Raw genomic sequence first — 16,663 nt, 5'->3', positions numbered from 1 at the left:
GTTGAAGAAGCATCTCGCGGCATACCTGACTCCAAATGGGTCTCAGTAGAGGCCTGTGAATCTGAAGTAGCAGGCATCAGGGGCTGCGAAAGCGCCTCACTGAGTACCGGCAGACTGGTGACTAGCTTAACAGAAGTGTCGTTGGCAGTTTTGGACCTATGCGCCCTGTCTCTGTCTTTATCTTTACGTTTTTTCGGAATATCGGTAGTCGGATGGCTTAATGAAGACACTATGGAGTACTGATAACGAGTACAAAAATAATTTGCTGCAAAAATAGCCTGACGACAAATAGTTCGGGGGTTGAACAAGACACAAAACTGACAGCGAGGTACGTCGTGGTCTGGGCCTAAGCAGGGAATGCAGTATGAATGAAAATCTTTATGAGGTATTTGCTTTCTACAGGTAAGACAATTGTTAACTTTTACTGACATCAGTTGGAGCAAGAAAAAAAGATCCCCAACGGGGTACTTATCTTTTTTTGAAGACTTCATTTCTGAAACTCACGAGTCGACTGACCGGCACTTGCGAACTGCTTCTGCTTCGGGCACCGCATGGCAAGAAAGACTAATGTAATGGCGTCGGCTGCATGTTTTATACCCCTGACGACCTGACATCATGGAAGAAGAGACAGAATCCGACGCATTAATCCAAGACTCTGGTATTCAGGCCAGCTGAGGGCTACCTGCAGGCAGATAACCCAAACGTGATGACTGCAACAGTGAAACATGAATTAGTTTAAGGGTGTACACTCTTATGCAACCAGTGTATTGTACGTTTTCTATTTTTTATATTTTCTCCCCTAACAGATTTGTTTGTTTTTCAATTGAATTGTACAGGTTATAGGTCACATTAAAGGTGGGAAAAGTTTTAAAATTATTTATTGTGGTCTCATGTTTTATATCACAAAAACCTGGCACCTTAACAGGGGTGTATACACTTTTTATATCCACTGTATGTGGTTAGCCTATCGTAGGTCACCCAATATTCAAATCATGTTTATGGATGGTTTTCAGTCTTATCTTGACTTATGACTTTGTTGTTTGTGTAAGTATATTTTTTCCATGGATAAAGCTGTTTTTGAAAAAATGATTTGATGAAGTCCATGTGGTGGATGAAAACACTTATCACTCATATTTAGGTATGAATATTAAAACTAGGTAGTGCCTTATAAAGTTGTGAATTGTTTTTAACTGCTTGTGAATGCTGGAGTTCAGTTATCTGGCCTGTTTTTGTAACACAGAAGTGAGGACAGCCAGCTACACTCATGCTGAGAGGAGCTACTCTTCTTGCATCTTTGACTGTATGTATGTCCTCTCCACACCTGAACCAGCAACCTCCCTTCCTTAGTAAAAGGAAAAAATATCCAGAAGAAATGAAGAAGCCTTTGAAGTTTCAGAAACTAGTGAACTGCCATAGTAGTAGGATCAGACTTCAGATTAAAGATTACACATCAAATTTCTACAGCAAATCAGCTGACATAAAGGCTGGTTACACATAATCAAAGGAAATTCTGAACATTTTTTTTATATATGTCCTGCAATGTCTAAAAAGAGAGAGAACTCACCACAAGGGCTCTTGAAGTTTGAGAAAGCCTTCTCTTAGGAGGAGGCATCTCCTTCATAGTCCATTCAAAATGTTTTCTAATAATATTGATGATGTCACTTAAATTACTGTCTTGAGAGAAGAATGTGAGGAATTTATATGATCTGAAATAATGAAATAAGGGGAAGTGATGCTGAGGTTCAAACTGTACTCACCTCCACTGGAAGGAAAATATCAAAAGTTTTTCTCTTTCTCTCTTCCTTTCCTGTAACGACTTTAAAGGTAATGGCATATGTGAAGACTTGCTCAGGTTTAAATCATGACCTAAGCCAGACCGCAAACTTAACTTACAGTACATCAGTCTCAATGGTGTATCAGAAGCTATAAACATTTCTTACAACAGATATGAAGCAGATCATCTTAGGCAGTGGACAAAGTCCAAAGGAGTACTTCTGTTCTGAAAAGATGCTGGTTTAATGGTGCAAATTTCTGATTTCGTCCACACGAACAATTGCAGATGATATTTCTTTGAATATAGATCTGATGTCTGTGCAAGCTTAGGTGCCTGTTTTAAATTAGGAATCAATTTTAGTTCAAGGTCTCCTGGCATTGCTAAACATTATTTTCCATTTCCTGATAATACAAGTAGGCAGAAAAGAAATGTCAACATCAGCCTTATAACACAAACATGACGTAGTCTCTGGAACCTGTAGGATATGACACTTTCTTCGTAATGCATTTTTTCATTTCTTCTATCATATTTGCAAATATTGATCAACGTTTCCTGAATGGTAATTAAACAAAAGATGTAAAGAACGAGTAGAAATAAATAAACAACAAAACGGCCATGGAAATAGTCCTCTCCCCCAGTGTGCAGAGCAACATTTTTCTTCTGGTGATTTGGGATGTGTAACACTCAAAACGATGACAAAATATACAGAAAACATACACTAATGTGGAATACATATGGCAGTCACAAGCACAAATATGTCAGTACTTTATGGTGAGAGACCAGCAGTGACACCTACAGAGCAGAGGAAGTCAGTGCTTTTACAATTTCTGGTCAGGAGTTGGCAATCATGTGGTTATAATCCATATGTTACGATTTACCACTTCACTGATTCACCCCAAAGAAGATTTAGCTGTCTATAATAATATGATCTACTGCAACTTAGACTTAACCCCTCACTAACAATGATGATGCAGCAGTGTGGCACTATCCATCAGATTAAATATAATAAATCGGATTAAACTAACTATATACCTGTTTTTTAAGCAGTGAATCTATATAATTGAGAAGATCATCATGAATTAATAAAAAAGATAAATTAATAAGGCTTGCTACATCCTACATCAGCTAATATAGCACTACCGAAGAAAGGACCCATTACCAACAATTATTTAGGTATCAACAAATGGCTAACAATGGGAAGGACCAAAGCTCAGGGTGGTGTACTTTTGATTTCTGCAAGCCCTTGACTTTGTAAGAAAAAATGCTTGCCTGGTATTTTGTCAGATATTCTAGGCTGGCTAGAAGAGTGTCCCTGAGATATAAAAGTTATGTACTTACCATAACAACAGATCTGTGTTGTCTGTCTCTGTCTGGTTCAACCTGCGAGTTCCAGATCTGACTTGGATCCGATGCCGGCCAATTCTACATGTCTTCAACTCATCAGGATCCACCTCCCCTACCCATAATTTCCTCACTCCCTAGAAGATACCTCAGATTGACTTTGCCCCTCTTACTCTAACACCAGTGTACAACACCCACATAAAGAAGGAGGATGAAGGACTCCAAGAGAAGGAACAATAAAATCTCTCCTAATCGCTCATCCTATGACGAGAGACACAGCATACTGGTGGTGGCAGGAATGACAGAATGTTGAACAAGATGGCGACAAACGACACATCTATCATTATGGTAAATGCATAACTTTCACATCCAATGTTGTCTTCTGCATCTGAGGGACACAGTCCCCAACCACATAACACCCCTGGGAGGATTTAAGGAAATATATTCTGCAACACAGTGTAGCCAAATGAAACCCTGGACCTAGAGTGAATGTCCAGCTTGTAGTGAAACTCAAAGTTATGAGAGCCTTCACAAGTTACCGCCACATACACACGTCATATAAGGACAATCTGGAGAAAAAGGCTGTAGAACTGGCCATGGCTCTGATGGACTGGCTTTTATGTTTTCAATGCAAACTCTTACTTCTCAAGGTATAAGAAAAGGACATACAGTCTGGGAGCCACTTAGACAAAGTAGCTTTAGAAACTGGTTAACCCACTTCAGATTTTGAAAAGGAAACAAACAACTGATTGAACTTCCTAAAAATGTTGCCCTGTCCAACTAAAATCCAAATTGTACATGCAAATCCAAACACTGCACCAAGTATTCACCCTTCTTAGAAAAACTGGAAAAAATAGAAGCAGTTGAATACAACAAATTAAATTACTCTCAGTGGCCACCTTAGTAAGAAAAGAAGGGCCCAATTGAAAGGAAACCCTATATTTGTAGAACACCAGGTATAGGGGAAGAACTGACACACTTGTAGCATGGACACTTGTCTGGTTGAAGTGATAGCCACCAGGAACAAAGTCTCACAAGATAAAAACTTTAGATATAAAGTAGCAAAAGGCTCACAGTGATGGCCTGCAAAGACCTGCAACATGAAGGGTAAATCCGATGGAGGGTCCATGTGAAGGGAAATCCTATCTTTGTAAATTTGGAAAAGGAAACAAACAACTGATTGAACTTCCTAAAAATGTTGTCCTGTCTAACTAATATCCTAATTGTACATGCAAATCCAAACAATGCAACAAGTATTCACCCTTGTTAGAAAAACTGGAAAAAAAAAACAGGCAGGTGAATAGATCAAATTAAATGACTCTCAGTGGCCACCTTAGGAAGAAATGAAGGGTCTGACTGCAGGGAAACCCTATCTTTGTAGAACACTAGGTGTAGGGGAAGAGCTTACAAAGCTTGTAGCTTGGACACTCGCCTGGTTAAAGAGACAGCCACCAGGAACAAAGCCTTACATGATAAAGACTTTAGATATGAAGTTGCAGAAGGCTCACTGGGATGGCCTGCAAGGACCCACAACATGAAAGGTAAACACCAAGGAGGGACAGGGTCCCAAATGACAGGGTGCAAAAGAAACCCTCTGGAAATTTTCAGTGTAGCCAAGGGAACACTATCCCTGTCAACATGACAATTAGATGTGGCTGCCAATTCCACCTTAATTGTAGAATAACTAGAGCCTGGTTTAAACAAATCTGAAGAAACTCTAAGACTGTCTCTGAAAGAGCAGAAAAGGGGATCAAACCCCTATGACTCCTCCCAAACAGCAGAGTGCTTCCATTTATTTGCATACACTTTCCTGGTAGACAGCTTCTGGAAGAGAACAAACTATGCACACTGCTATCTGATAGCTTGGGATTTTTGGTCATCAAGTTAACTGAAGAAACCATGCTGTTAGTTTGAAGGACTGAAGATTGGGTGGATCCAGACCCACTGGATGAAAAATGAGACCCAGAGTGGGATACAGTACCCAAGGGGGTATCTTAGAAGAAGCAACAGAAAGGGGAACCACACCTGACAAGTCCAGAAGGGAGTGATGAGGATTACTGTTACTGTGCAATGGGTTGCCTTCTGAAAAAACTTGATTAACAATGGGAACTGGAGGATATGCGTGTAGGAGACCCAGAGGATAAGCCTACTGAGCAGCTTATCTGGGTGACTGCTCCTGAGGAAGAACTACATCATAATAGCTGTTGCATCTGGTGTTAGAGGGGAAGCAAAGAGGTCACAACATGGAGTGCTCCAGCACCAAAAACCTGAGCTGCAACTCCCAGATTCAGAGACCATTTGTAAGGAAGAAGAGTATTCCTGCTCAGACCGTCTGCCAGAACTTTGGACCTCCAAGGGATGTGCATTGTAATCAAAAACCGTTGAGACTGGACCACCCATTGCCAAACCCTTATGGCCTCTTGACATAAAAGATAAGAACATACCCCCTATCCTTTGTTCAAATACCAAATGATGGACATTTTGTCTCTCTGGACTGAAATCACAAAGCTGTGGAGGACATTCTGAAAGGTCTGCAACACAAACAGGGCAGCCCTCATCTCCAGAACACTGACGTGAACATTGTAAACATTGGCCTCTATGGAAGGCCATGTCCCTTTAAACTGTCCTACCTTGGAAATGCCCGCACCCCAAACCCAAAAAGGAGGCATCCGTGGTGAACATGGCTAATGCACAGGGAAGAATAAACGGTCTCCTGTTGGTTGCCAAAGGTGACGCTAACCACCACTGAATTTGATTGCAACAGACCTTTGTCAACATTGTTTCCATTCAAAAATGACCAAATTAGATCTAACCTACAGTATGCCTTAAGACTATAAGCTGAAAGCATGCAAGTTGTTTTCCACCTCTGGGAGGAGAATAAAGATAAGATAAGAGCAGATAACAATTGTTGAAATGGGCAAATAAGCTCTATATAACATGACTGTTTGGCAAGATTAACCCTAATTTTGGAATAGGTAATAACTGTGATTGATTCAAGGCAAATGCCCCTACATGGAAGAAGTACATTTCCTTTTGGAAGGGTAAATGTCACTTTCTTTGGAAAGTGTATATGTTTAGTAACTGCAGAAAATGACTTGGTACAAAATATTGAACATAAAGAGGAGACTTACAAAAATAATTTGAGAAAGCTAGCAATATTCAAGGGAAGATTCAGGACACAGTTTAACACAGGAAGTTAATGGGAGACCTCATTTGGATAATAAGAACTGTGCAGCTCCACTCCTGCTTAACCACATTTGTTTAGCTGAGTAGAGTAGAAAACAAACAATATGTGAAAAAATGGGGTGCTCTAATTTGCAAAAACAGTCATTACTACCTGGAATGTGGTACAGGAATAAACTCACTTCAGGAGGCTTTTGGAACACTAGATAAGAGATCAAAAATGTTAAATAGTAGCATGAAGCCAGGTGCATATAAGTAAAATAATAACCTCCCATTAATCTTAAAAATTTAATTTCATACTAGGAATGAAAATGCATCCAAAGAGATACTAATTAAAATCTTTCAAGGCATACAGCACAGCTTGTTATGATGATAGGAGGTACTGCCAGCCATGCCAGGAAATGTAGGGCAGTGGATGTGTAACATATGCCAGCACGCTAGCTGACATTTTGTAAATAATTATTTGTCATTTGTATATCAAACTTATTTGTACGGATGCTTGTTCTGAAAATGCATTTGTAAGGTTTGCTTGTGTTAAAATTATCAACAGTGTTTCCTGCAGAAAAGAAATATACATGCATTACTGTAACTGTTCAAATGCACATATTGGGACAGAAAAGGCTAATCCACCTGACTTTGAAAAACATTCTTGAAATTAAATTGCTTTATGGGTTAAGCCACAGAGATGTTATCCCACAGTTGGAGCCAGAGACACAATGTCTGTATTAGACAATAGGGTGTAGCTCCTGTAGGAAGAGTGGAATGGTTTTGTGACTTCCACCAGCTGCACCACAATATGAGCAATGCTCTATCTGTATGCATGGTGACATGTAAATGCTGAACCCTGACAGCTTCTGACAGTGGAGGATGCATGGGAACCAGAAGTCATATGACCAGATGTATGTGATGCCATCATTCTGTACAGAAATAATGTTTTAATATTACCGGAGACTGAAGTCTCAGGAGCATTCTGTATTATGTCTTTGATTTGACAACAAGGACCTTTTATCCCTCTTGCCTTGTTCTATTTAGTAAGTAGGAAGAGTAATTAATTTAGTCAGTCAGGAATAGATAGTGAGACTAGCTAAATACTGTTTTTCTATAACTGTGTTACTTTCCATCTGTGTTATTTTTAACAGTTCCTGTGTCTAAAACTCTGGTGTTTACTGTAAATAGATATTTAGTGTTTTCATGTTCTATTATTATTAAATACATGTAAACTTTTCACTGTGGCTGGTCCTTCTTAGAAAATATTTAAGTTATGAGAGTATTTGCACATATTTATTTCATGATAACTCTGGCCATTCCTGAAAGCCTGGCTGTTTGGTCAACATTCCCATTTGTATTAATATTAATTTCACTCAGTATAATTGCATACCCCTTTTAAGAGCCTTAGAGTAACTGACTGGTGGCAGTGAATCTATTTTGCAGTCTGGGCAAAGTTGATAAAGTGGGTAATCTGTGCCAGCCTTTTGTGTGTGTGTGTGTGTGTGTGTGTGTGTGTGTGTGTGTGTGTGTGTGTGTGTGTGTGTAAATTAGATCTCAAAGAGTGTGTGTGTCAGCTACTTGGAGCAGGGACATGAAACACTGATTTCACAGGCAGGGTGATGGAGGACTTGGCAGAGGACCTAACCCTACAGCTATGACCATGGGAGTCTTACTGGGACATGGAGGGAGACAGATAGAGAGACCCCGACCAGGGCTGTCTGTGTGCCCTATGTGCTCTTAAGGGAAATTGTGCTTGATGCAGGCAGGTCTGCATCTGAAAATACTGAGTGTATTCATTTGTATTCAAAATGAAAGTCCCTCCCCAGTGTCAGTAGTGAGAATTCAGGCTCCTTGATTACTAACCCAGACTGGGGTCATCATACTTGTTTTAAAAGTCAACTTTATTTTCCTCTGAAATGAGTACATGAAAGTACAGTTTTGTACCTACCATAAATGTAGATGTTTGAGTGTATACACTGCTGCAGTCATTACACTTGGGTTATCCTGCCATCAGGCGGTTCCCCAGTCGGCCTGAGTTCCAAAGTCTTGGTCCGGCTTCGGTTGCTGTCACCTCCTCCCTGACGTCAGTGCGACAGGGGTATATAAGATGCAGCCGACGCCATTTTCTTTAGTTTTTCTTGCCCCAGAAGTCAGGTGCCTCTAAATAGGTAGGCAATTCCAATTGCTAATAAAACATACATAAGAAAAGCAAAAAACAACTTACAGCTACCAATAAATACTCCCCATAGGTAGTAAGGTTAGAAGACATATGTATGTACCAGCCCGTAAGAGGGGAAGGAGGGAAGGTAACCTGGACTGCAGCAGTGTATACACTCGAACATCTACATTTATGGTAGGTACAAAACTGTACTATGTTCATCATGTTACACTGCTGCAGTCATTACACTTGGGTAGAATCCCAAAGCTGTGGTAGGGTGGCTGGTTCTATAAGGCATTAGGGGTGGCTATAAGGCCCTGCAGCACTTCAGTGGTGAAGCCAGCTCTGGATTTAGAGTATAGAGGCAGATGGTAAAGGTATGTACAGAACTCCAAGTTGCTGCTTCCAAAATATCCTTGGTAGGTACTCCCCTGAGGTAGGCAGTTGAAGTGGCTGTTGCCCTGGTGGAGTGAGATCTAATGCTGCTAGGCAAAGGTTTTCCATGGTATGTGTAGCAGAAATGTATACAATGTCCTATCCATTTTGAAATAGTTTGTTTTGAAATGGCTTTTCCCTGTGCTCCTGCAGCATATGCTACCAATAATTGCTCAGATTTTCTGAAAGCTTTGGTTTTGTCCAAGTAGAAGTGTAACTGCCTGTGAATGTCCAAAGAGTGCAGTAGTCTCTCCCCTTTCTTCTGTGGTTTAGGATAAAAAGTTGGCAGGTGAATAGTTTGGTTTAGAGCCACACTTGATACCACCTTTGGCATAAACATAGGGTTAGTTCTTAAAGACACCCTGTCCTGGTGGAAAATGAGGAAAGGTTCCACTGCCATTAGTGCCTGTAATTCTGAAATTCTTCGTGCTGATGTCATTGCCAGGAGCAGAGTAATTTTCCAAGAGATATATTTTAATTCTGCTGTGTTAGCTGGCTCAAAAGGAGGTAAAGTTAGTTTTTCCAAAACAAAGTTGAGGTCCCAAGTTGGAGTAGGTGCTCTACGGGGCAGTCTTATGTTTTTAGCCCCTCTGAGGTACTGTTTTAACAGGGGATTAGAGAAAATTGGTGGATCCTTGTTGTAATGAGCAGAGATGGCAGAGGCGTGGATCTTGATGGATGAGAAGGAGAGGCCTTTGTCCAGCATCTCAGTTAAGTATTGTAGTATCTGAGGAATGTTTGGGACAAGAGGGTCAAGGCTGTGAGCTTGGTTCCAGGCACAGAATCTCTTCCATTTATCCGAATAAGCTTTCTTGGTACTAGGCCTTCTGGCCTCCAGAATGACATCCATAACAGCTTTGGAGAGAGGCATTGCTTTCTTGACTAAGGAATCTTCCATGCAACTAGGTTTAAGGTCTTTAGCTGGCTGTGTAGTATTTACTTGTTTTGCTGAGTAAGCAGATGTGGGATTTGAGGCAAAATCCAGGGTGGTTCTTGTGCTAAGCTCCTTAAGATTGGGTACCAGTGCTGGCGTGGCCAGTCTGGTGCAATCAGGATCATCTTTGGCTCTTCTTGCCTGGCTTTTATGAGTACCTTTGGCAGGAGAGGTAGTGGTGGGAAAGCGTATACTTGTAGGTTCTCCCAGCTGAATGAGAGGGCATCCACTTTCCATGCTTGTGGATGGTAACTCCTTGTGCAGAATTTTAGTAGCTGGCAGTTTATTGGGGATGCAAACAGATCTATGTCTGGGCTCCACCATTTCTGTGTTATCATTCTGAATATTTGTGGATTCAATTCCAATTCATGGGGATCCATGATGTTTCTGCTTAAGTCGTCTGCCAGTGTGTTTTTCTCGCCTGGCAGGAATTGTGCGTGCAGATGAACTTGAATGTTTATAGCTGTGTTCCACAAGGTCATAGCTTGTCTGCATAGGGGGCAGGAGTGAGTGCCACTTTGCTTGTTTATGTACCACATAACTGTGGTGTTATCTGTCTTTAGCAGTAGTTGTCCTGGATGCAGCAGGTCCTTGAAAGCCATAAGGGCATTTTGTACAGCTAGCATCTCTTTTTGATTGATGTGAAGATGCCTTTGTCCTGCGGGCCACGTGCCCTGAATACATTTCCCTGCCATGTGTGCTCCCCAGGCGTAATCCGATGCATCTGTTGTCAGTGTTTGCCTGGCTGTGGGTTGTGTAAAAGGCTGTCCCATGTTGAGGTGACAAGCTTGAGCCCACCACTGAAACTCCTGTTGAAGGCAAGGGATTAGTGGTATAACTGTTTCCAAACTTTGACAGTGTTGAGACCATACATTCTTTAGGTACCACTGTAGTTTCCTCATATGCAGTCTGGCATACAGAATTAGTAGTATGCAGGATGCCATGTAACCCAAGGCCTGCAGAATTTTTCTTGCAGGGAGTTGGGTCTTTGATGCCATCAATTGAAAGTATTGAGTCAGTTGTCCTTGCTTGTCTGGCGTGAGATAAGCCATCTGGGCTGTTGTGTTCAAGCTGGCACCCAGGAATATAATCTCTTGTGAGGGCACTAGTTTTTATTTCTTTTTGTTTACTGTGTACCCCAGGCAACTTAATAACTTTTTTACAAATGCCAGATGCTTTAGAAGAATGTCCTTGCTCTCTGCTTGAATCAGGCAGTCGTCCAGGTACGGATAAATTTGAATTCCTTTCTGTCTGCAAAATGCAATTACTGGTGCCAAGCACTTTGTGAAGACCCTGGGTGCAGTAGATAAGCCAAAGGGCAGTGCAGAGAATTGGTAGTGCATTGAACCAGCTATGACTCTGAGGTATCTTCTGCAGTTTTGTCTGATAGGGACATGCAGGTATGCCTCCTTGAGGTCCAAAGTCACGAGCCAAGCTTTCTTGTCCAGCATGGGAAGAAGCTGCTGTAGTGTCAACATTTTGAATTTCGGAACATCCAGGTAAGTGTTTAGAGATGAAAGATCCAGAATGGGCCTCCAGGCTTTGTCCTTTCTGGGTACCAGAAAGAGTCTTGAGTAAAATCCTTGTCCTTGCTCCTGTGATGGTACCTTTTCAATAGCTCTCATATCCATGAGTGCTGTAATTTGTTTTTGAGCCTCTGTCCATTGATTTGGTGGCAGATTTGGCATTCCTTTTAACCTTGGCAGAGTGTGAAAGTGGAACCTGTAACATTGAAATACAATGTTGAGAACCCATTTGTCTTTGGTGATCATTTGCCAGTTGTGGTAGAATTGTGCCAGTTTTCCTTCCAAGGGGGTTGCCAAGAGGGATTTGTTTGGCAGCTGTAGTGGGAAGTCATTGGACCTGCTTTTTATATGGTGGGGGCCTGCCTTCCCCTTCTTTCTGGCCTGATGCAACCCACTGTCAAGGCCTGTAAAGACCTTGTGTTTGACCTCTATCTCTTGGACGTCTGTATCTTCCCCTTTGAGGTCTGTCTGTAATTGGAAAAGACCAATTCTTAGTTGGCCAGTTTCTGCTAAATCTAGGAGGCTGAACCTGTAAGAAATCATTCACCGTTTGCATAGATTTTGCCTTATCCTCCATTTTCTTTAATACCTCTTCTGCCTTAACTCCAAATAACACATCCTGCTGCAAAGGTGCATCCAATAATTTTGCTTTAACATGATCTGGTAATGTATGTTCTTTTAACCAAGCATGTCTTCTAATGACAGAGTCTGTAACTGCTGCTCTGCAGGAGGCCTCTAGAGAATCAAAACCACATTGCAAAGTATGCTTTCCCACTTGTTCAGCTGCATGCAATAAATCCTGCATTTCTTTAAAATTAGGAGGATCTGATTCTGGAAGCATTTTTTGTTTTAACTAAAAGAGTAAAAATTGCTGATATTTTAGCATGTGAAACTGGCAATTTAAAGCTCTCATTGCTAAAGTTGCAGACGTATATACTTTCTTTCCCCATGTGTCTAATGCTCTGGAATCTCTGTCAGAGGGAACTGGATTCTTGACTGATGAAGCCTTAACTCCTTTGGGTCCCTGAGAAATAGTTTCAGGGTCAGCTACAGGGCTTTTATACATAAATTTATGTGAGTCAGGGACTCTGTAGAATCTGTCAGGTTTAACAGGGGCTGGAGGTAAGGAATCAGGATTTAAGCTGGATTCAGTATACACATCATCCACAATATCTAACACTGGCGGAATAGCAAGGGGTCTGTGTTGAGGTAATAAAAGGAAGTCTCTGAGCCTTTTCTTGGATTCTGAGTAATCCTGGCCTTTCCAGTGGAAATGGTCCCTCATGGTATGTAGGGTTTCCCCAAAGGAGTAGTCCTCAGGCGGTTAGGCTGATGGAGTAGATTCCTCAGAATCAGAATCCTCATAAGGGGGTAAAGAGTATCCTAGGTCTGAGGATGAATCAGAAGAGATGGACACCTGGTCGGATGAGTCATAGTCTGCATCCTGTCTAGGCCTTTTATCAGGAGGGGGATGGAACCCCCTGATCAGAGTGATTAGGTCTTCGGCCATTTTCAGCATTTGTTTCTTAGGCATGGAGGCCTGCCCTGGAGAATGCTGTATTTGTTTCTTTGATTTTAAAGGAGGCTTAGACTTAACTGAGGGTTTAATGCTTAACTGAGTAGGACTGAAGACACCCTGTGAAACTGTGGGTTGCTCAGCTACTCCAGATCCCTCTGAAAGGTTAGTCTCGGTAGGCTGAATAACTTGTGCGTCCGAAGGCCCAGCCATCTCCACGTGGGAGTCAGAGGCGGCCTATGGTTCTACAGAAGCAGTCGTCAGGGGCTGCAAAGGCGCCTCGCTGAAAACCGGAGAACCGGCGACTGGCCTAGAAGAGGCTTCGTCGTCAGTTTTGGGCCTCGGATGCCTATCCTTGTCTTTGTGCTTTTTGTGTATTCCGGTCATCGGAAGTTCTGATGGTATGGTATAATTGAATTTTCTACGAAAATAATGTTGGGCAAAATCAAACCGACGTTTAATAGTGCGCTTGTTAAACCTAGCACAAAACCGACAACCAGTGACATTGTGGTCTGGGCCTAGGCATGGATACAATAGGAATGGAAATCCTTAAGAGGTATTTGCTTCCCACAAGAAATACAGTTATTAACTTTTACTGACATCGGTCTGAGGCAAGAAAAAGTTTCCCCAATGGGGTACTTAGCTTTGTAGAAGACTTTGGTTCTGGATTCGGAATGAAAATCTCAGGAGATGGCCAACTGGCACTTGCGAACTGCTTTTGCTTCGGGCACCGCGCAGCAAGAAAGACTGAAGAAAATGGCACTGGCTGCATTTTATATACCCCTGTCACACTGATGTCAGGGAGGAGGCGACAGCAACTGACACCGGACCAAGACTTTGGAACTCAGGCCGAATGGGGAACTGCCTCAAGGCAGGATAACCCAAGCGTAATGACTGCAGCAGTGTAACACGATGAACATCAGAAATATATTTCAAACGTTAAGAAGGCAACAACCACATTTAATCAAGGTAAAAATAACATCCTCAACTATCTCATATGCAAATAGTTACACATTAATAAAATTAATTAAAATTACAACTTACAGAAGACCATCTATTCAGACAACTCTTTCCAATTTCTGGCAGAACTCAGCCAGTAACACCACATCAATTTCCAATCAATTACGGACTGACTGATCAAGCTGTGAATCTTGAATCACACTGTGTTGTAAGGAAATATGCCATACAATAAAAGCAAAAGCCAAGTAATGATGTACTTACAAAAGCAAATCATCCAAGGAGAGAGATGAGCATTACCATTCCCATGAACTGAGTGAATAATATAAGCGGAGTCAGGAAGGACCATAAAGACCATAAGGCAATGTTAAAACTACAACAAAAGAAAGAAAGAAATCCACATAAACACGTGCCGTTTGATATACCTTTAAGAAAAACACTTGAACACACATTAGACAGATATGATGCTAATATTTACAGAGACCCCATCCGAGGTATTAAATCTACACATAATGGTAGCAGTAAATTTACCTGTAAGACTGAGTAGTAGTTTCACTACATAGTCTTTGTGTCTGTAGTAAATATGCAAAGAAGGATAAAGAAAAATAGAAACACTGAAAAAAGCAAACTTCATACTTTTGATTGTTGAATTTTGAAACAATTTAATTCTGTTATGACTACTGAATTGCATTCATATGTCCTGCTGGAATACACTGACAGCAAACTGAGCTCACCAGCAAAACGCAAGATAATGAAAAGAAAATGCACCGAAAGAGCAAGGTTATGTACATCCCTCAGCAAAGCAGGGCAGCACAATAAAGGATTCTATGTTGCATATTCTAGTCCAGCAAAAATACTGACGTAATTAAAGGTCACTCTACATTCACATTAAAGCCTCAACTGTGTGCACTCAGCTAAACTTTAACTTCCTTTTGGATTATAGCCACTCTATAATGTGTCAGATATGACGCCAAGAAATTCGCCTTGACAGCAAAGCTTGAGAGGGGAATCCGGGTCAAGGACACATAACAGAACATTAAATTGGAGACTGGATCATAACTCTTTGCAGTGTATGGAGCTCTGCCTAATCAAAAGTTCCTATATTCAAAGGTTCACAGGTTTATACTAAACTAATGACCACCAGGGTCTTTAAAAGCCTAGCTGTGCAACCCAACCCAGATTTTTCCCAGAGATCCTTGAATGCCTATATGGTGGGGTATGTTAGTAAGGAAGAAGCTAAAGGTTATGTGGGGAAGGGTATGCTAGTTGGGGATTAATTTACTTACTGTCGAAATCTGCCCATCAGGACATGGGGGCCAGAGAGGGAGTGAATCTGCAATTTTCCATTCAATGATCAAGGTTCATTTGAATAAGGTGAGGGATGAACTCTGCTTCATGTAGATGGGAAGCTTTCTATAGTGAAGGGATCATTTGAGAGGTATATCAGTCTCTCCAGCATGTTCTATTTATATCACAGACAAAGTTCAAGTCCTTGGATCTAGTATTTCTGGTGCTGTTTGTTTACCAGAGTTGGTGCCGTTTGTTTTGCGGATGTGCAAGAGATCCATTTGAGCTGAATCTGAGGATGCCTTATATGCCAGGCATAAACTGCCTCTCAGTAACCTGTAGGAGACTGAGTACAGAGATAGGGCCTTAAGGTGATCTGTGTAGGACAAGGTATTCATACCCTGTATTCTTCTGGTGAGGAACCTTTGATGGCATTCCAGCTGTTGCAAGTGCCTGGTTAGGTACATGCCAAAGGGAGTATTGTACTCAATGACAAGTGTGATAAGGGCTGAATAGAGTGGTATTACTTCCTTGGACCTGGATATCATATCTTTGCTTAAGAGTTGGGTGACATAGAATGATTTTCTTACCACAGTGTTAGTCGAAGGTGAGACTACTGACTACATGTGTTTCCAAATCCCCAACTACTAGGTCAACTCTTAGGGGAGTTTTATTGATGGAATAATTAGGTTGGGTGGATGATTTCACAAAGGCCACTATGATGCATTGCTTTACATTGAGTTTTAATTCACAGCTATGAGACCAGTCATTTATTTATGTTAGAACCTCTTGTAAGATAATGGTGTTGTGTTGGGAATGTATGGTAGCTCCCAATTTACAGTCATCTGTGAACTTGGTAAGCCAGAGGCCTTTGATATTAGCCTTGACTTCAGAGAAGTAGGTGCCAGACAGGAGTGGGACTAACACAGTGCACTATGGTACTCCACTGGTGACTGGTCTCCTGGTGGAGCTCTTGCTGATCTTGATTTCCTGGGTTCTATCTGTGTGCCAGCCTGCAATACAGAGAGTTATGTAGGGTTTTATGCCTAATTCTGAAGGCCTGTCAACAATACCTGAGTGACGTATTGTACTCAATGCCTTGGCTAGGTCAAGGTAGGCAGTAGGTACTGTTTCCCCCTCATACATAGCCTTGGTGACCCACTCAAAGAAGTCTATCAGTTTGAGTAGGCAAGGCTTTCCCATAACAAAGCCAAACTAGAATGGGTCCAATGTCTGTAGGTTGCCAATATAGTTGATGACCACTTCAATGACAAATCATTCTATGGCTTAACATATTAGACATATCAGACCGATGGGTTTGTAGTTCCCGGGGTTGGTTGATGAGCCATCTTTATGAAGAGTGATGGCCACTGTGGCTCTCCATTCACCTAGCATGTAACCTGTTTCGATGCTGCAGTTGAAGAATGCCTCAAGTGGTTCTGCTAGGTCACATTTTAGGCTATTTAGGAGGCAGGCAGGGATACTGGCCCACTGAAGGTTTTTGGCCTTAGGGAGTGCCACCAGCATCTGCTCCCTATTGATAGTTGGAATTGAAATGCTAGAA

At 41.6% G+C, this 16,663-nt stretch overlaps 1 protein-coding gene across 2 annotated transcripts in view; it reads right to left on the bottom strand.

The window, feature by feature from the left end:
• Positions 1 to 16,663, bottom strand: part of TMEM128 (transmembrane protein 128) — a 313,852-nt gene that overhangs the window by 35,369 nt on the left and 261,820 nt on the right. For both annotated transcript variants that reach the window (XM_044062601.1, XM_044062600.1), the window contains exon 4: positions 14,077 to 14,185. In XM_044062601.1, the coding sequence (XP_043918536.1) occupies positions 14,086 to 14,185 (100 nt within the window). In that variant the 3' untranslated portion in view covers positions 14,077 to 14,085. The remainder of the gene's footprint in view (positions 1 to 14,076; positions 14,186 to 16,663) is intronic.

This window comes from Protopterus annectens, chromosome 2.part1, assembly GCF_019279795.1.
Source record: "Protopterus annectens isolate FY-2018-M chromosome 2.part1, PAN1.0, whole genome shotgun sequence".
Taxonomy (NCBI): Eukaryota; Metazoa; Chordata; order Ceratodontiformes; family Protopteridae; genus Protopterus; species Protopterus annectens.
Note: the sequence above shows the minus strand (reverse complement) of the source record. Positions and strands in the feature narration are given on the sequence as shown.